This window comes from Canis lupus, chromosome 8 (genome assembly GCF_048164855.1).
Source record: "Canis lupus baileyi chromosome 8, mCanLup2.hap1, whole genome shotgun sequence".
Taxonomy (NCBI): Eukaryota; Metazoa; Chordata; class Mammalia; order Carnivora; family Canidae; genus Canis; species Canis lupus.
In genome coordinates, this window is record NC_132845.1 from 60,299,416 (window position 1) to 60,319,248 (window position 19,833).

General features: G+C 44.3%; 2 protein-coding genes and 2 long non-coding RNA genes across 11 annotated transcripts in view; 2 read left to right on the top strand and 2 right to left on the bottom strand.

Annotated features, from left to right (window-relative positions):
* LOC140638725 (uncharacterized) overlaps positions 1-3,649 on the top strand; it is a 26,624-nt gene extending 22,975 nt beyond the window's left edge. The window contains exons 3-4 of one of the 2 annotated variants that reach the window (XR_012035708.1): positions 1,065-1,128; positions 3,329-3,649. This is a non-coding gene — a long non-coding RNA (uncharacterized lncRNA). The remainder of the gene's footprint in view (positions 1-1,064; positions 1,129-3,328) is intronic. The other variant, XR_012035707.1, reaches the window with a different exon arrangement.
* The window catches only part of ZNF629 (zinc finger protein 629), an 81,769-nt gene that overhangs the window by 49,946 nt on the left and 11,990 nt on the right, over positions 1-19,833 (bottom strand). The window lies entirely within an intron of this gene.
* Positions 1-19,833, bottom strand: part of BCL7C (BAF chromatin remodeling complex subunit BCL7C) — a 48,512-nt gene that overhangs the window by 5,009 nt on the left and 23,670 nt on the right. Inside the window, exons 6-7 of one of the 3 annotated variants that reach the window (XM_072836538.1) lie at positions 8,480-8,676; positions 212-7,522 (exon numbers count right to left, since the gene is read on the bottom strand). In XM_072836538.1, coding sequence (XP_072692639.1) covers positions 7,510-7,522; positions 8,480-8,676 — 210 coding nt within the window. In that variant the 3' untranslated portion in view covers positions 212-7,509. Of the gene's footprint in view, positions 1-211; positions 8,677-19,833 lie in introns of those variants that run through there. The other 2 variants (XM_072836537.1, XM_072836539.1) reach the window with 2 other exon arrangements.
* The window catches only part of LOC140638727 (uncharacterized), a 28,498-nt gene continuing 24,901 nt past the window's right edge, over positions 16,237-19,833 (top strand). For 2 of the 5 annotated variants that reach the window (XR_012035712.1, XR_012035710.1), the window contains exon 1: positions 16,238-17,849. This is a non-coding gene — a long non-coding RNA (uncharacterized lncRNA). Of the gene's footprint in view, positions 17,850-19,833 lie in introns of all 5 variants that reach the window. The other 3 variants (XR_012035713.1, XR_012035711.1, XR_012035715.1) reach the window with 3 other exon arrangements.

Below are 19,833 nucleotides of genomic sequence, written 5' to 3' on the forward strand. Positions count from 1 at the left end.
TGAATAATATTAGGAGAAACAGGGGAAGCTGGGTGGCTTAATGGTTGAGTGTCTGCCTTTGGCTCAGGTCATGGTCCCAGGGTCCTGGAATTGAGTCCCACATCCGGTTCCCCTCAGGGAGTCTGCTTCTCCCTCTGCCATGTCTCTGCCTTTCTCTCTGTGTCTCTCATGAATAGATTAAAAAAATCTTTTAAAAATATATATTAGGAGAAACATGAGAAACAGTTTTATTGGAAATATTCTAATACATTTTCTGAACAAGAAATCAAAAAATAAATAAGGACATAGCAGATATGAACATCCAAAGTTTTTTAACCTGAAAACAAATAGTGTACCTTCTATTCAAGTTCCATGGACAGTGACAAAATTCAACAAGAATATTAAGTTACAGAGAATATTTTGGTAAATTTTGAAAAGTGGAAATTCTAAAAGTCAGTCTCTGATCAAAATGCAATACAGCTAACAATAATATAAAACACGCCACTTAGAAATGGAAAAACATGAATAGCATATCAAATTACAAGAAGTAAATCAAGAGTAAAAAAACAAACCATTAGAAAATAATTTTAAAAACAGGATACAGTCAAAACTATCTGCAGAGGTAATTAACACCATTAAATGCTTTTAGGGTCAAAAAGAGAAAAATAAAATGAATTAAGCACATAAGTTGAGATTTTGGAAAAGAGCATAAAAATAGCCTTTCCTCCCCTAAAAAAAATGGAGAAAGGAAATACTTGAAATAGAAAACAGAAAAAAAAAAACACACACCCAGAAGCTTAAGAGTAGGAGAGATGTGCCTTCCAGCCTGTTGACAGAGAGGTATATAGCAGCACTCAGCATGAACTTGGTCCTCTGACAGGTGTCCTCAATCCTCCCCCTCCTCACTGTGCATGCTCTGCTTGGTGTGCTATCTACTGCTGAGTTCAGTTACCCCAGTTCTCATTTCTCCAACTAGTAACAATTTCTCTATGTCAGCACCACATCTTGTACACAATGTGCCTGCATGGTGGCATTTTCACATGCTTTACAACAAATTCTCTCCACTGTGATTCCTGTTCTATTAGACTTGCAGTCTTTAGAAGAGGAACTATGTCCTGATCATCAGTGTATCCTCAGGACTTGGGACAGGTGAGTCCTTAATAAATGTTTGTTGAATGAAGGAATGAGTGGATGGGCTCAAGCACTGACTCCTGAGTTACATTTGGTCGTGGGTTGCTTCTGTCCCCACTACCCAACCACAGGCTCCAAGCCAATGTCTTGAGGCCTGGAAATGAGTTATTCCAACAGTAAGAGGACTAACCATAAAGTAGCTGACTAATGGGATATTTATGTAACCGACAATGATTGTGTGGACAATGTCAATAAAATATGAGGAAAAAAGAAAAAAAAAAGGAAAAAAAATATATGAGGAAAAAGGGCTTTGATTTTTTCCCTTATTTTTCTCTTCTGCTTGAATGATCAAATGTTTCCTTTGTGAAATGGAAAATAGTCCTCTCTGTCCTCAAGGCTTAGTTCAAATGCCACCTTCTCCAGAGAACTTTCTCTCATTTCTCCAACTAGTAATAATCTTGCCATTTCTGGCCTTCCAGAACATCTGCCCCTCCCTCTGGTCTCTTGAAATTCTACCTTTGCTTATTTGTGTCTCCATGAGCTGTGGATATTCTCTAGACAGGATTGTGGGTCTTCTGCATAGCACCACCCCTGATAAGTGAAGGATGCACTAGGATGTTCATCCAGACTCAGCCCATTTTCCTTGGCATGTGTAGGGGTGCAGACAGGACAGCATACTTTGAATGGGTGGTTGGTTGCCTGGCTGACAGACTACACTGAACTCAAAGCATGTGAGGGCAGAGAATCACAGTGACCAAACAGACTCCCGCAAACCTCAGGATCAGCTTCCACCTACAATGCACCTTTTCACCTTTTCAATGGGCTTAGAAAAGATCCCAGAGGGAAGTTGTGCAGCTCCAGCTAGAATGAGCCAGGGAGATGAGGGATGCTATCATTACCAGAGGCTGAGAAATAGCCCTGAGGCAGATGTGTTGATCATCTTTTGTGCCCAGGTGGATAAGGAGAGGGCATTCCAGACACAGGGATCCATCTGAACAATTGTCAGTGGCAAGAGGATAGCAAATTTACTTTAGAAAGAACCATAGTGTTAGCCACTGCCATGACTCTCCCTCTTTACTTGGCTGTCAGAACAGTCTTTCTAAAACTCAGATCATACTGTGGCATTCACTCCCCTACTCAGAACTCTTCAGTGGTTCCCCATAGCCCTCAGTATTTGGTCTGACATTACAGGCTTCACACAACCTGGCCCCCCATCTCTCCATTGTCATCTCCTGCTACACACATCATGCCTCCAATCAGTGAACTCCCTTAGGATTCCTAGTCTTGCCTCTCTTTCCTCACTATACTTACAGCATTTCATCCAGGACCATGCATTCAAAAATCACCCATACATGGCAACTCCTAAATTGTCCTCTGCTCTGGACTTCTCTCCAGAACAAAACATATCCAATTACTACTTGACATCTTCACCTGGATGTCAAAGACATCTCAAACTCAACTATCTAAAATACCCATCTCAACTGACTCCCTTACTCTGCTTATCTTCCCCATATCAGTAAATATCTCCACCAACCACCCAGTTACTCCCTGGTCATTCCCTCTCTGTCCACTTGCACTTTCCCACACCATGAGTTCCCACCGATTCTATAGCCAAAGTTTCTTGAACATCCAAATTCATTCTCTGATCTAAGCCACATATCCCACCTGGACTACACAAGAGCCACCTGCCGGGTCTTCCTGCTTCCTCCTCTGAGCCCCTACAACATATTCTTACACACAGTCAGAGTCTAATATGCAAATTGAACAAAGCAGGGTAAAATCCAGGCTTCTAGTTTTAAGAGGCTTCTACTGGCCAAATCTGGGATAATTTGAGCACCAAAATAATTAAGGTTAATAACTAAGATTATTGGAAAGCAGTAGGAACCCAAAAGTCCCGGCTAATAATAAATATATAAATAAATAGGCAGGAAAATGTCAAGGGGAGAGAGAGCTGAAGCCATTCTGTAACCCTCCTAACACTGATTTGCTCCAGGCAAGAAGCCTCCTTGGATATTAAATCTCATCTACTTAGTAATCTCTGGAATAGGATATTTGCACATTTGTAACTATCTCCCTGATTGCTTATCAGTGACAAGGGAAAAACAGTAAGTACAGCTTAATCAGACAAAATTTAAATCACCAAGGAGGAGGAGATAGACTGTGTATGCCTTTTGTTGTCTCACGGGAAAGACACAGTAACATTTCTATCATCTTCCAGCAGGAATGTGTGATGAAGAAATAGAGGACAAATGAGGAACATTCTCTTAACGGGGAAAACTAAATTTTCCCATCATGTCAATGTCATGGAAGACAAAGCCAACTATTCCAGATTAAAGGAGACTAAAGAGGGATCCCTAGGTGGCGCAGCGGTTTGGCGCCTGCCTTTGGCCCAGGGCATGATCCTGGAGACCCGGGATCGAATCCCACATCAGGCTCCCGGTGCATGGAGCCTGCTTCTCCCTCTGCCTGTGTCTTTGCCTCTCTCTCTCTCTCTGTGACTACCATAAATAAATAAAAATTAAGAAAAAAAGAGACTAAAGAGAAATAACAATGGAATGCATCACTTCATTTCTAGACTGGATTCTGGACTAGAGGGAAAATGCTATGTAAAGGACATTATTGAGCTAATTGACAAAAAAGGGTGGTAAATGAGATATTGTTTTGCATTATAGTTCAAAATAAGGGTCACATGTAACACTTCATATAGAGAAAGAATCGGTAATTTTAACAGGTGAATTTGGGACAAAGGACAGATGGATGCCCATTGTACTATTCACCTCTCTTTGTAACTTTGAAATTATTTCCAAATAAAAAGTTAACCCAAAGAATCCAGGCTCCTTAACATGGCCCACAAGGCACCTGCCACCCCCTTCCCCCCAGCCACCCTGTCCAGTCTTATCTTGACCAGTCTTATAACAGCCAGCATACTCAGCTCCATTAATCCATTGACATGGTTGCCTTTCAGGTTCCCCAACATAGCAGTTCTTGCTCACCCCTGGGTCTTCATGCGCACACCTACTATTGCCTTTATAAGGACTTCTCTTCCCCCAACTCAGTTCTCAGTGATACAATAATTATCATTTCTCAAAATGGTTTTTGACCCCCACTCTGACCTAATACAGACCTATTATATTCTTTCATAGCTCCTCGACTTTTGCTTCATGATACTTATCACAGTTTGTAATAGTTCATATTTTGGGAGGATTCCTTTTTTTTTGGGGGGGGGGAGGATTCCTAATGCCATCTTCTCTAGTAGCCTGAAAGCTCTCTAAAGCCAGGGATCTCATTTGTTTCACTCCTGAATGTTGTCCTCCATCCCTGCTACTGGACCTGGCACACTGCCAGGCACTTAGGACACAGCTAATTAAATGATGAATTCCACCCTCCAAGTTCACCCGCAAATTGTTGACAGCTCTCAGAGAACATACCCTACAATCCACATCTAGTTCCAGGAACGGATTCATGAGGCTCTGTCTATTCAGGCTTCTTGGATTCCCTATCACTACACCAGTGATTGAAACTAAGAGGCCATGGTAAGGAAGAAGGGGGACTTGGGGGAAGGCGTATGTTAATGGAGAGCTGATGAATTCAGCTGAGAGCCTGGAACCTCAGAGGGGGATGTCAAGGAGGTAGTTGGCTGGATTGAGCTGGTGCTCAGAGGGGCAGTTGGGATTAGAGAGGTGACCCATGGCCAAAGCTGTGGGCATCATCAGGAGGATCCCTCACACACCTGTATGTGCAAAAGAAAGATAAAAGAGTCCAAGGAATGGGGCCTGAAGGACCCAGACTTAAGGGCTACACAGGAAAAATGTCTCTGGAAGCAAAGAAACAGTGTCCAGAAAAGTAGGAGTAATATTGGGAAGGAGAAAGAGAAAGAGTTGTCATAGAAGGCCAGAGAGGAGGCCAGTTAGGCGCTAAACCCCATACATTTGTGTTTCCTTTTTCCTTGTTCAAGCTCAGCATCTGGCATCCCATGAGTTAAGCTGGACTGGTGGGGACTAAGGGCTTGGACTCTTGCCTGAATCTTGACTCGACCACAAATAGGCTGTGTGACTTGGGGCCATGGACTTAATTCCCAGACTCCAAGCCCCTGTCTGTAAAACAGAAATTGTGCTAGTATTCACTTTTCAGGGCTGCTGCCAGGATTACATGAGCTCATCTCTGGAGAGCTCTTTGATCCATGTTTGGTTTATAGTCTGGGGAATGAATGAACATCATAGGTGCACACATGGCAGGAGCCGGATGCACGGCCCAGCTAAGAGGATTGTTTTCCTAGGATTAGCCAATGATAGGGCTTCAGACAATAGTCAAAGAACCCCCTCACCACCTTCTATCCAGGTCCCCTTCCCCTGATCCAATCCCTATTAAACAAACCTATAGTGAGCAGATTCCATTTAACACAGTCCCTTCTCCAAAGCTTCTTTCTGAAAATTCTTTCCTTCCACCCTCCAAAGCGTGCCCAAGTCAGACGATGCCAGAGTCTGTCCACTTGATTGCAACTAAACCCTGTTTCCCAAGTAACCATGGTGACACCTCTTCCTCAACACAGCCACCTTCTGTGAATATCAGTAAGTATTCCCAGGCCTCTTACTCCCAGCTCTAATGTCTGTCAGTAACTTCTGACCATCCCATCTCTGAAGGAAAGAGAAGCATGTGGATACCACTTCACAGCTTAAAAAGCAAACATAACTCTCCTTTCATCCTCACAAAGGCCCTGTGAGGTAGATACAGCAGATGATAACTCCCCTGGCCCACGTTTATTGAGTATTTACACTGTACCATGCTCTGTGTGAGTCATTTTCATATGTGATCTCATTTAAACTCACCCAAATCCTATGAAGTGGGCTCAGTTTTTCCATTTTACAGAGGAGAAAAATGGGGCTCAGAGTGGCTAGAACTTGGCCCATATCAAAGAGGTAGTAAGTAATGGGTTCAAACCCTCAGACCATCTATTTGACTCTAAAGCCACACTTAACCCTTCAACAGTCTGGCCTCACAAAACAAGTATGTTATTTCCAGGCACCATCCTACCCATTAAATTGAAGCTCAGAGAGGTAAAGTAACTTGCCCAAAGTCTCACACCCAGGAACTAGCATGGAGCTGAGATCCACAATTGGATCTTCTGGCTCTGAGAGCCCTGAAACCAGGGAGCATCAGTGACTGGGCCTGATGATATACTAGGTAACTATTTCTGTAGTCAATTTGCCTTGCCAATCCTGCTCAGCCCAGGATAGTATTTCTATGCAGGAAGTCCTTCCTGATATTTTCTGGGAAATTTGTGTTTTTCTGAATCCCAAGACCAATCAGTAAAGAGATTGGGAAAATAGGAAAAAGTGTTCTAATTCTCCTGTGAGAATTCATGCTTAGCAATAAACATAGGGGCATTCCTGGTATGAAAGAATCACTGACATCCAGTAGAAAGCATGAGAAGAAAATGCTGATATACAGAGTCCAAGATTAAGGCAGACGTGTCGGAAACTTGGGTCAGGAGGAGAGAAGTGGGGGTGCCTGGCTGGTTCAGTAAGAGGAGCATGTGACTCTTGATATTGTAAACAGAATATTAATCTGTTTACATGCATCATATATCTCATACAAATTCTATGAATGATGCTCCCAGAAATAAATTTTGGAAACAAGTCTTCAAATTGGCAATTTCAACACATACTTCTGTGTGGTACAGTTATCTTGATGAAGATTTAACATTTTGTTATTAAAATACTACCCAATAATGTTCTTTGATATTTTTTGGTTTTTCAATATTTGCTCTAGCCTACAGTTCTTTGTAACTACTCTCATTTATTTTAAAGAATACAGAAAATTATGAAAAATACAGAATAATATGATTTCAGGAATCCCAAAGAATTCCAATTTCTCATTTCCAAACCCTGAGGATGAGCATCTGTTGGGAAATTAGAAACCTTAGCCCAGAGGAAGTGGATGAGCTTCCAAGCAGCTTCTGGGATGGCAAACTACGAGGCCATCTTTCTTGGTTTTCAGGAAGTCTCTGCATAGGAGCAGATCCAAGAATAGAGCTTCCTTGGCCAATATCCCTCTAAAGGCAAAGATTCTGAGAAGAGGTTACTTCAGGGATCCATGGGCTGAGCCTGAAGTATTGGTCTTAATGTGGGATGTCTGAAGGCTCAAGTTTTATCTCAATCTCATTCCAGAGAGTATCTGCTCATTTTAATATACAAAGTTTTGTGCAATTATCATGAGAAAAATGGATGCTCCATAAATGGATGCCCTGTCAAACCTGCACTTTCACTCTTGTACCCGAAGAAGGGCTACAGCAAGCAGGGTGAGCTGTGGAATCAGGCGGGCAGACCTGGATCTGTATGCTGGTTTTGTGCCACATATGGGCTGTGTGACTTTGGGCAGGTCCCTTAACCTCTCTGAGATTTAGTTTCTCCATCTGTAAAATGTTGATAATGAAAACACCGGTGTCACTGGGATGTTGTGAGGATTAAATGAGATAATCGATGTAAATCACAATGCCTAGCACAGAGTAAGCTCTCAATAAATGGGAGACATTATTTGCTAATGTGACAGGCCCAGTGGTGGAGTCCGTGGAAGCTCTTGGAACCACTCAGGGCTCCTGTGCCCCCATCCTTCTGCAGGTGAGGATTTTCCAGGTCTCTGGGCTCTGCCAGAACCCTGGGATACCCCCTCCCAACACACACACACTAGCCCAGGATGCCTTCTCTGGTCCCTGCGGGGCCAGGCTGTGAGGCGAGTGGGCACCAGGGCAGAAAGGCCTCTGCCCCACGTGGTTCCCAGGGGACTGGCGAGTTTGGCACCAGGTGGAAGCTCTTGAAGCATGTCCTCTGGTGCTTGAGGTAACCCTGTCCCAGGCCTGGCATCCGTGGGCCCACCCAGGGTGGAGCTGGGTTTGGGGTTGAGGTGGGGCTGGAGGGGAGGTGGTGTTTGGGGTGGGAGATGGGGGTTCAGTGGGGGCGGGGTGCTGCATGGTTTCCATGTGTGCCCCCGCCCAGGGGGGTGGCTGGCGGTGTCGCAGGAGGCTGGAGGCCAGCAGACGCGGGGTGAGGGCACTGGTGACAGAGGAGGTGGGCATGGCGGAGCCTTCGCGGCCAAGTGTCCTCAGGCGCTGGGTGTGGTCCCAGTTGTGCCAGAGCCCTTTTCACACTTGGGGTGCCAGGGGAACCCGCTCACTGCGCGGGGGTCAGTGGCAAGCAAGATGGGTGCTGTGACCTTAGGTGCGGGGCAGGCTAGGGCAGCTCGCCACCCAAAGTTCTTGCTGTAGCTGTAGGGCTGGGAGGCTCCTTCCACCCTAGGGCATGGGCAGGTGGCTGGATCTTGGGGCAGCCAAGAGAGACCCAGGGGCCTCACCTTGCCTGGGGAGCCCACTCACCTCCCCTTCCCCTGGGGGATCGTCCTGGGTGCCCTAGGGGTCTTGCTTCCTCCCCCGGGGGCTCTGGTGTCTGGCAGCACCATGGAACCTGGCCGGGCATTTGTCCGGAGGCCTCTTCTGGGAAGGAGCCTCCTGAGGGGCTCTGTCTTCAGACCTTTCTCATGGAGGGCTCTTCTGGTCATTCTCACTCCCGAATCCTGCAGGAGGAAGAGAAGAATCTGGGTACTTACTGTTTTCTCCTCCCTCCACCCAATACTAGGAAAATTCTGCCTTGGGAATCTTCAGTGCAGCAACTTGGTGGGAAATCTGCCAAGGACAGAGTTTGGTGTTTCTGACAGCAGGTGGAGGTTGAGGTAGGGGTTTGTGGGAACCCAGATCCTGAAATTTGACAGAGCTGGGCCACTCTACACTTTGTTGCCATGTGATTGGAGGCAGGTTACACAACTTCTTACAGTCTTAGTGGGGATAATGGTGAAGGCAGCTTCAAAGGACTGTCAGTGTTCAGGGAGTCCACAGACCCTCAGGAGGGCAGGGCACAGCAGTGATACTTTAAATTGGAAAGGTCAAATATAAATCTGTGCCTTAAAATTTTTTCCAATTCTGTCGTTACCAGGTGAGGTCCAATATCCCCTCCCCCCCTACAAACTATCATGTATACCCCTAATGCCCAGATATCAGTGTCTTATATTATTTAGCATTAAAATAACTAGGAGTCCTTGGAGAGTAGCTGATTCCATTTCTTAAACAAGAAAAATCTACAAGCATCTTGTTGATGCCAAAAAACAAGGATATTTTCAAGCATGTTAGGGTAGTGTTACAAAGACAAATATCCTAATTTTTTTCTTTTTAGATTGTATTTATTTATTCATTAGACACATACACACACACACACACACACACACACAGAAGCAGAGACACAGGCAGAAGCAGGCTCCATGTAGGAAGCCCAATGTGGGACTCGATCTCAGGACTCCAGGATCACGCCCCAAGCCAAAGGCAGATAGATGCTCAACCGCTGAGCAATCCAGGTGTCCCGACAAATATCCTAATTAAATGGACTACCATTTTCAAAGCTATTACGATTTGAGCACCCTAAAATCTATAACAATCATTCTGCACAACTGAAATATCTGGGGAAGGCTGTGAGTCTCTCACCTACTCAAAAGTAGAAAGTTCAGGGATCCCTGGGTGGCGCAGCGGTTTGGCGCCTGCCTTTGGCCCAGGGCGCGATCCTGGAGACCTGGGATCGAATCCCACATCGGGCTCCCGGTGCATGGAGCCTGCTTCTCCCTCTGCCTGTGTCTCTGTGCCTCTCTCTCTCTGTGACTATCATAAAATAAAATCATCATACTATCATAAAATAAAAGCTACAGGTCCCATCACAAAAGATCCCCAGATTCTATAATAAGGGATTAATATTCAGGATAAAGAACTCTCACAGCTTAACAACCACAAAAGTAACAAACATTAAAAAATGGGCAAAGGACTCGAACAGACATTACTCCAAAGAACACCACAAATGGCTAACAAGCACATGAAAAGATGCTCAACATCGCTATTAGGGAAATGCAAATCAAAACCACAATGAGAAAACCACAAAACCACAAAAATCACACTCATTTGAATGGCTACTATTAAAGAAAACCCCAGAAAATAACAAATGTTGATGAGGGTATGGAGAAATTGAAACATTTGCAGACAGTTGGCAGGAATGTAAAATGGTGCAGCTATTGTGGAAAACAGTATGGCAGGCCTGAAAAGAGCTGGCAGGGAAGCACGCGTGGCTCCGCAGTTTAGCGCCGCCTTAGCCCATGGCATGACCCTGGAGTCCCGGGATTGAGTCCCGCATCGGGCTCCCTGCATGGAGCCTGCTTCTCCCTCTGCCTGTGTGTGTGTGTCTCTCTCTCCCTGAGTCTCTCATGAGTAAATAAATAAAATCTTAAAAAAAAAAAAAAAAAAAGAGAAGAGCTGGCAATTCCACTGCTGGGTAAACAAAAATAATTGAAAGCAGAGTCTTAAAGAAATGTTTGAACACCTAGTCAAGGGATGGAAGCAACCCAAGTGTCCATTGATGGATGAATGGATAAACAAAACATGGGATATTATATACAATGGAATATTATCCACTCCAAAAAAGGAAGGAACTTCTGACACGGGCTGCAACATGGGTAGATTATGAGGATATTCTGTTAAGTGAAATTAAGCCACAAAACAAAACAAGTACTGCATGATTTCATTCATAGGAGGCACCTAGGGTAGTCAAATTCAGAGCCAGAACGTGAAAGAGTGGGGGTCAGAAATTGGGGGGAAAAGGGAAAGAGGAGTTACTGTTTAATGTGTACTGTTTCAGTTTTGCAGGATGAAAAGAGTTCTAGAGATTGATGGTGGTGATGGTTACACAACAAGATTAATGTACTCAATGCTACAGAATTTTCCACTTAAAAATGGTTAACATGGGGGTGACTGAGTAGCTCAGTTGGTTAAGCAGCTGCCTTTGGCTCAGGTCATGATCCCAAGGGACCTGGGATTGAGCCCCGCATCGGTGTCCCTGCTCAGTGGAGAGCGTGCTTCTCCCTCTCCCTCTGCCTGCTACTCCCCTTGCTTGTGCTCTCTGTCGTCAAATGAATAAATTTAAAAATCTTTTTTAAAAAAGATTTGCTTCAAAATAATAAGGGAGGAGAATCAGTAGCCATGAGTTGAAATTGTTTGAGTAGTAGGTGAGACACAAGCTGGGGGAGAAGCTGGCTCCATGCAGGGAGCCTGATGTGGGACTTGATCCCGAGACTCCAGGATCACAGCCAAAGAACACCAAACCGCAGGCAGGCACTAAACCGCTGAGCCACCCAGGGAGCCCTATATTTACCTTTCCATTTGTTTGACATTTCCATAAGTGTTTCTTTAAACATACAAAGGAAAGAGAGAGAGAGAAAGAGAAAAAAGAAAGAAGGAATAAACAAGAAATAAAGACAGAAAAAGAAAGAAACGTAAAAGCTACCCAAGGTAACAAGAAAACTTGATATAAACAGGAACCGGGGCTAAAGATCCTCAATTTTGAATCTTCATAACTGTGCAACCTGATCCCATGTCTCTGGCCAGAACCTGCATCTTGAGCTTATTCTGAGACAGTTTCCTTTTTCTTTTGGGTCTAGTAGGATTACAAAAACTCTTTAATGACTGTAGGATTACTGAAACCCGAGAAAGGTATAAAAATTGGAACCTCAGGAAGGTGTTGGAATTAAGTACAAGAGAGAAGGTTAAATCCATGGTTTTAGCACTTTTATAATCAGTTTTGATGGCCAGGTTTTAATAAATTCTGTAATTACTCCTTGTTTTGGGTTTTTAAAAAGATTCTGTTTACTTATTTGACAGAAAGCGAGAGTGCAAGAGCACAGCATGGGGATCAAAGCAGGGAGAGAAGCTGGCTCCCCACTGAGCAGGGAACCATAGTAGGGCTCAATCCCAGGATCCTGGGATCATGACCTGAGCTGAAGGCAGGCACCTAGCTGACTGAGCCACCCAGGCACCCCTACAATTACTCTATTTGTATATGCTTAAAGTATATGAGTAGTCAAAAGAATCCACCATATTAACTTTGTCTTTCTAGTTAAATTATTTAAAATAACTCAATCAGTTAAATTTGTAATCAACCCTAAGTCCCCTATGGGGGGGGGGGAATGGCTTTCAATTGTTTCTTTTTGTTCTATAGAGTCTAATAAATTGAGCATATTTCTCTCCATCCCAGAACTCTCAAATATGAAATCATCTATCAGGGGATTCTTACCTCACATTAATGAGCAGATGCAGGTAGGACACTTGGCACAGGGCCTATAGCATAGGATGACCTCAAATCCAATTCAGATGAGCTCATTTATGGGAAAGGGAAGGGGTGCTGGTAGGGGTGGACATCAGAGAGGTGAAGCACAGAGAGGGGCTCTCACAGACGTGTGTCTGGTTGACTGAGTAGCTGCTTGATCCTTCAGCAAATGCTAACTGCACCAAGAGGGTGCCAGGTGCCAGAGATGTCATAGTTAAAAGGAGAGGCCCACCATTTCTCTTCCTTCCAAATCCCACTGGCCATCCCTGTCTTTCAGCCACAAACATCAACCTACCTTACTTTTTCCCTTTGGGCCACTCTCATGAATACAGCTACGATGTTCCAGGCCACTGAGGAGAAGCCCTGGCTTCTGGTCAAGAGGCAGAGAGTTAAGGTCTCAATTCAGGGCCTGGGAACTTACCTAATCTCCATCTAAGTGGTTAGAAGCATGGGCTTTGGATCCAATGGCATAGGTGTGAGTGAGTGAGTCCTGACTCAGTTGAACTTTTTGTTTTGGTTTGGGTTTTTGGGCTAGGTGGCTCAGCTTCTTTTATCCTTGACCTCCGGCAAGTAATATAACATCACTAGGCCTGTTTTCTTGCCTACCTCATCAGGGTAATGATCCCTACTCAACAGGGTTCCCAGGAAGATTTTTAAAAAATATTTTATTTATTCATGAGACATAGGGAGGCAGACACATAGGCAGAGGGAGAAGCAGGCTCTCTGTGGGGACCCCGATGCGGGACTTGATCCCAAGAACCCGGCATCATGACCTGAGCCAAAGGCAGAAGCTCAACCACTGAGCCACCCAGGCACCCCTCCTGGGAGGATTACATGAGTTTATGTATATATGTGATTGTATGTAATATATCTATAATAATATGTAATATATGTATATAATATATCTATAATATATCTATAATAATATGTAATAATATGTAATATATCTATATCTGATCTATATCTTTATGTAGGTAGAGATATAAGCACTGAGGAACTTTAGTGGCTGTTATTACTTTAATATTATTACTTCAAAGTTGGCTCCTTAAAATATCTTTGCTTATGGATATAACCAAATAGATTAGATCAAACCACTGGCAAAAAGTATTGTTTGTTTTCCTGAGTATTAATTCATCACCCTATTCAGGCCAATTGATGGCTATTCTAGTTCACATTTTCCCCAAATCAACAACAGATAAAAATAGGTGAAGAATGTCAGAAAGAAGGTTCTGGGAAAACATGTCTCCAGAGACGACAGTGTGGGCAAGTGGTTGGAATGTAGAGGATGTATCTGATCTCCCTGGGACCAGGGCCACTGCTGAAAGCTTTGCAACCTACGCATGGCACAACTCTGCTTCCTGGTAACCAGAAATCTGTATAGTTATTACAACAGAGTTCCAATAGATGGCAGTAGATTGTTTTAAGGAAAGGGTACCTTTTCCTAATTCATGCAATCATGTTAGGAATTTATGAACCATTTGAAGAGTTGATTGTGGTCTGTCCAGATGAGAGGGCATATAACACACTTTACTGCCTTGTGTACCAGGCCAGGATCTAAGAAACCTGTGGCAGAGAGGAACTGCCTTCCCACAAGGTCTAGAGCAAAGATGAGAATTCCTGGTGTGGTAGACAGAATTCTAAAGATAATTCCCTAAAATTCCTGGCTCCTGGTTTTTCAATCAAACACTAAGCTAGGCACTGCTGCAAAGGGATTCTGAGGATATAACTAAAGGTGTAATTAAAGTTCCAAGGCAGGGATCCCTGGGTGGCGCAGTGGTTTAGCGCTTGCCTTTGGCCCAGGGCGCGATCCTGGAGACCTGGGATCGAATCCCACGTCGGGCTCCCAGTACATGGAGCCTGCTTCTCCCTCTGCCTGTGTCTCTGCCCCTCTCTCTCTCTCTCTGTGTGACTATCATAAATAACTTTTAAAAATTAAAAAAAAAAGTACTATAAAAAAAAAGTTCCAAGACAGCTTATGTGAAGATATGGAGATTATTACCCCATCAACTAGTGACTTAAAAGCAGAGTTTTCTCCAGCTGGTAGCAGAAAAAGAAGTCAGAGACATGAAGCAGACTTGAAGCAGGAGGAAGACTGAGCTATTGCTGGCTTGAAGATGAAGGGAGCCATGGGATGAGGAATGTGACAGCCAGCAAGGAAACATCGAACACAACCCTACACAGCAAGGAATTGAATATGGCTAACCACCTGAACTCCTTTGGAAGTGGATTCTTCCCCTAAGCTTCTAAGTAAGAACCCAGCCCAGCCAACACCTTGACTTTGACCTTAAGAGACTAAGCTGAGAACCTCGTCAAACCAAGACACTGAGCAGAAAACCCAGCAAAGTCCATAGCATCTGTAAAGGGGTGTTGGTTTAAGCTGCTAAATTTGAGGTGATTTGTTATGCAGCCAGATAAGACTAATAGGCTTGGTTTCATGAAAGAGCTCAGTGGAAAGAACATGGGAACAGAACCCCTTCAGGAAAGGACTACAACATAACACTGGTGGGGAGGACACATTTTCCCCACTCCCAATATTTCTTTCCACATAGAGGGAGGACAACTGGTCTATACTCCTGCCTTTCCTCATCTCCTGGCCTACTTACGAAGGAGAAATATATTCATATACCAGTTCCTTCCTCTACTTTCCCTTGAGGGTACACCGGCTGGCTGAAACTTGGTTTCTCTTCTACTCCTCCACCTTCCAAGTTTTACAAGGGGAGAGTGGTCATGGTCCAGTGCTGCCAGTGACAGTAGACAAATAAATCATTCATTCTGGGAATTAATAACATGGCTCAGAACTCAAGAAGGGGGGTAAAAATATGGGATCCCTCCTCCTTCCCTGACATGTAACCCTGGAAGAGCCTACCTAACCTGCTCACCTGGAAGGGAGCTCTATAGGTAAACTGCTTACAGTTGACTGTGTGCTGCCTACATAAAAAAACGTATATGCCAAAGTTCTAACCCCTAGTACCTCCAGATGTGACTGTATTTGGAGAGAGGGTGTTTAAAGAGGCAATTAAGTTAAAATAAGGTCATAAGGGAGGGCCCTAAGCCAGCATGACTGGTGTCCTTAATAGGGAGAGATTAAGACACAGACACAAATCATATGCAGACACAGGGAGAAGATGACCATCTATAAGCCAAGGACAAGAGGTCTCAGAAGAAACCAAGCCTGCTGACACTTGGATTTCAGACTTCTAGCCCCTAGGACTGTGAGAGAATAAATTTTGTTGCTTCAGTCACCACTGTGGCACTTTGTTATGGTAGCCCTAGCAAACTAATACACTGGCCCCCATACCACTTCCCTGTTGGCAAGGACCTAGTATCCTGTTCTGGCTGCTAAGAGTAAAAAAAAATCATGAACAGTTAAAGAAAAGCTAACAGCCCACCTAAGGGGACCACACCGGACCCCTGGATGAAACAGTTCTAATTGAAATAAAAGTTGTTTGAAAAGGTCTGTTTAAAAAAAAAAAAAAAAAAAAGGTTACAAGAGGTCAAACTTCCTTGTCACCAGTCTTCTAATCCTATTCCTTCTGAGTCCCAGACCATCCAGCCAAATCATTAGCAACTGCCCCTGAATTAGCATAGTTGTGTACTTCTGGCCCTTTCTCATGCCACACATACTGAACAACCAAAAGCACTTCTTGAAGTTCTGTCCACTGCAAGGACTTTTCTTCACCGCCATCCTTCAGGTTCACCCAAGTCAGGTTGCGGTCTCACAGCTGTCCCTGTCAGGTCACAAGAGCATATCAGACAGACTCATCTGTATAGGCTTGAGTTTTTTCTTCCTCAGTCAGCTGGGAATAAGGGCCACCCCAGCATGTCACAGGTACTGATTGAGGGAGAAAAGATGATGCAACAGGAATCACCTGCTCGTGTAAATGGCTCATGCCATCTGGATCTTTCCAAGCCTGGTCTCTTAGATATCATTTTCACTTGATAATACATTACTGCTGTTCACACCCAACCATACGGTTATATTGGCCAGACAACACTTCATTTGTGATGAGAATCTCAGGTTTCATGGTCACCTGAAGTCACCCAGGTAGGTGTTTGATCCCTACCAAGTCCCAATAGCAAACCAGAAACTGTTTCTCAAAAGAATGGTTGTCTGCAGAAGAGGGCCTCCATTTATCAAATATCCTGTGAGTCTTTCCTTTAATTTTGCTATTAACGAATACTGACTGGTTTCTGCTAAAGGATCGATATGGCATCCCTGTTTGCCATGGACACTTTGGGTGTCACTTGCCCTGCTAGATCAGCACCAAATGATAGGGCAGCATGTACAGCAGCCTCAACTGGTTGTAGGGTCTATTCTTATTCTGGTCCCTAGTCAAAACTGACCCCTCATGGTGACTCTATTGATGAGATATGTTATTTCCAAAATCCATGGGCCTACCAACCTTTGTGCATCTTTTGGAGTAACTAGTTGTATGAGGCACAACTCGTATTTCCCCTTGGAGAAGACATCCTTGCATACTCTAGACCACTGAATTTCTAGACACTTTCCTGAGTTGGTAGGCCCCTGAATTTTTTTGTGGAGTTTATCTCCTACTTTCTAGTTTGCATTTGTCTTACTATGGCAATTAAAGTATTAAAAAAATAAAGTATTTGTTACTTCCTGCTCATCAGCTCCAATAATATTGCCAATATAATGGATCAGTGTCATGTTTTGTGGAGTGCTAAGGTGATCAAGATCTCTGCATATTATATTATGTCAGGGTAGAACTGGCATAGCCCTGAAGATACATGATGGCCCTGCCAGCTAAAAGGAAAGTGCCCTGGTGAACCCTTCACACTGTCACTGAGAGGAAGCCAGGTGATAGCTACATGCCAAATATCCAGGGCTGTGCTGACTTTCCCTGGGAAAGACACTAAATCTGGGACAGTGGCTGCAAATGACATAAGTTCATGATGGTCCCCAGTCATTCTCCAAGACCCATCTGACTTCTGCACAGGCCATACTGTGGATTAAGTGGGTATGTGATAGGTCTCACTACAACTGCTTCTTTCAACTCTTTGACTGAGGCATCTGTGGCATGATGCACTTTTTCCAGGGATGTGGTATTTTTACTGGGTTGTTTTTGTAGGGAGGGGAAATTTCCAAGGCTTTCATTTAGTCCTTCCTACTCTGTTGGTTCCTAGTCTATGGATAAGAGAGCCTATATGGGGATTCTGCTACTATGTCAGTTTTTAATTTATTGCCTCTCATCTCCAAATTCACCCTCCAGTATCTGCCCTGAGATAATCAGTTGGACTATTTACGCATTTCTTGGCGCACTGAACGTGATGTTAAGCTTTACCAGTAGAGGGCACCCGAGGGCCATTGAACGAGGAAAGGGATGCCCTTCCTGGTTCTAGTTCTGTTGAGGTTTCAGTTTTCTCGTTTTTTTGCTGCGCAGTTTTGCCGCATGTATGTGGGCACATCCTTAGATATGTGTCCAGAGTAAGGAGTTCTTTGGTGGACCCCATAGATCCCAGCTTGCAACCGCCTTGCTGCACCTCCTCTTCCCGGACTCAGACACCAAAAGCCGGAGACCACATGCTGCCTTTGCGGTAAGTGGATTCCTTACCTCCTCCTTTTGCACACTCACCCACCCGTCTTGACCCTCATACAGCTTTTTCTAGCGCTGAAGTTCTGCAGAGCAAGCTCTGTCTGGCCCTTGACTTCTATAGCAATCTGGTTTTCTCCTGCACTGTGCTCTTTCTTTCTCTCTCTCTCTTTTCTTTCTTTTTTTTTTTTTTTTTAACCAAATGCACTTTCTGTTTGACTCCCGCAATGGCTTGGCTTGCTACAGCGCTGGGCTCCTGTGTTGGCGCAGTTTTCTCCAGCACCAGGCTCTTGCATAGTAGTCATGCCCTGGCTCTTGACACCGGTCATGGCATGACTCTCTGCAGTGCTTAATCCCTGCACTAGCAAAGCTCTCGTGCGCCCTGGGCTCCTGCAAAACACACTTCCTATAGTCTTAGTTCCAGCAATACCCAGTAATTAACAACTTCACCTGACACTCTAGAGGACAGATTTCCAGAAAGTTCTATTGTGGGGGAAACATTGCTGACTTTCCTGCCATGCCCTTACCTTTTTTTTCTTTTTTTTTTTCTAAGTTTCATTTACTTAAGTAGTCTCTATACCCAGCATGGTGCTCAAACTCACAACCCCAAGATCAACAGTTGGATGCTCTTCTGACTAAGCCAGACAGGAGCCCCTCTGCCAAGCCCTTTCAAATAAAGCTTGGATGTTACCTGGTGGAAGAGGACTCTTCTATCGGTGTTCTATCTCAGCCCTAGGGATAGGTAGCTAGCTGATCTTTATGCCTGCTACTTCTATATTCTTTAGAATTGTCTTTATTTTATTTTATTTTTAAGATTTTATTTATTCATTCATGATAGACATAGAGAGAGGCAGAGACACAGGCAGAGGGAGAGGGAGAAGCAGGCTCCCTCCCGGGAGTCTGACATGGGACTCGATTCTGGACTCCAGGAAGGTGCCCTGGACCAAAGGCAGGTGCCAAACCGCTGAGCCACCCAGGGATCCCTAGAATTGTCTTTAGCTCTCATTAGCCTATTCTCTAATATTCCAGGCCCCTATTAATAATTCTTTATGTTAAACTTTCTCATTGTGGCTTCTGTCCCCTGATTGGATCTTGAATGATCTAATAATTGGTACTGGGAGTGGTCCTAGGAGACAGACCCACAAAGATGGGGTTTTGCAATTGATTTGGCCACACCCGGGCTTCAGCAGTGCTGAGTTCTTTGCCAGTGGGAACTGGTATGCTAATATTCCACAGTATGCAGCAGCATCACAGTTAAAGCTGTCACCTGTGGTTGATTGTGGTTGTGATGAAGGAACCCAAATGACTTCTACCCTTGACTACAATGGCAGTAGTAATGACTAATGACTGTGGAGTGGGATGGATTCTTTTCAGTGCATCTGCATGATCACAGAAAATGACAAGCTCAGGTCTACTAACTCTCAACACAAGTCAGTCTGAGAACCAGGGTGCTTCCATGACAGTCCTAAAACAATCTCTTAATTACATAGATCCAGTGCTAATACTGCTAAAAGTCAAACACAAAATGTGATTGTGCAGGTTGCTGAATTATAATGACAGTTGAATTCAGTATTATCAAATTTGTAATGGGAAAACTAGGGCATTGATCAGGAAAGAATAGGATCTAGAAATCCGGAATAGGGGGCAGCCCGGGTGGCTCAGCGGTTTAGCGCCACCTTCAGCCTAGGGCATGATCCTGGAGACCTGGAATAGAGTCCCACGTCAGGCTCCCTGCATGGAGCCTGCTTCTCCCTCTGCCTGTGTCTCTGCCTCTCTCTCATTCTGTGTCTTTCATGAATAAATAAATAAAATCTTAAAAAACAAAAAAGAATAGGAATCTGGAATGGTGCATCTGGTTGGACCCAAATGAAGTGGACAGTATTGGGCAGCCTGGGTAGCTCAGCGGTTTAGCACCCCCTTCAGCTCAGGGTGTGATCCTGGAGAGCGAGATCGAGTCCCACGTCCAGCTCCCTGCATGGAGCCTGCTT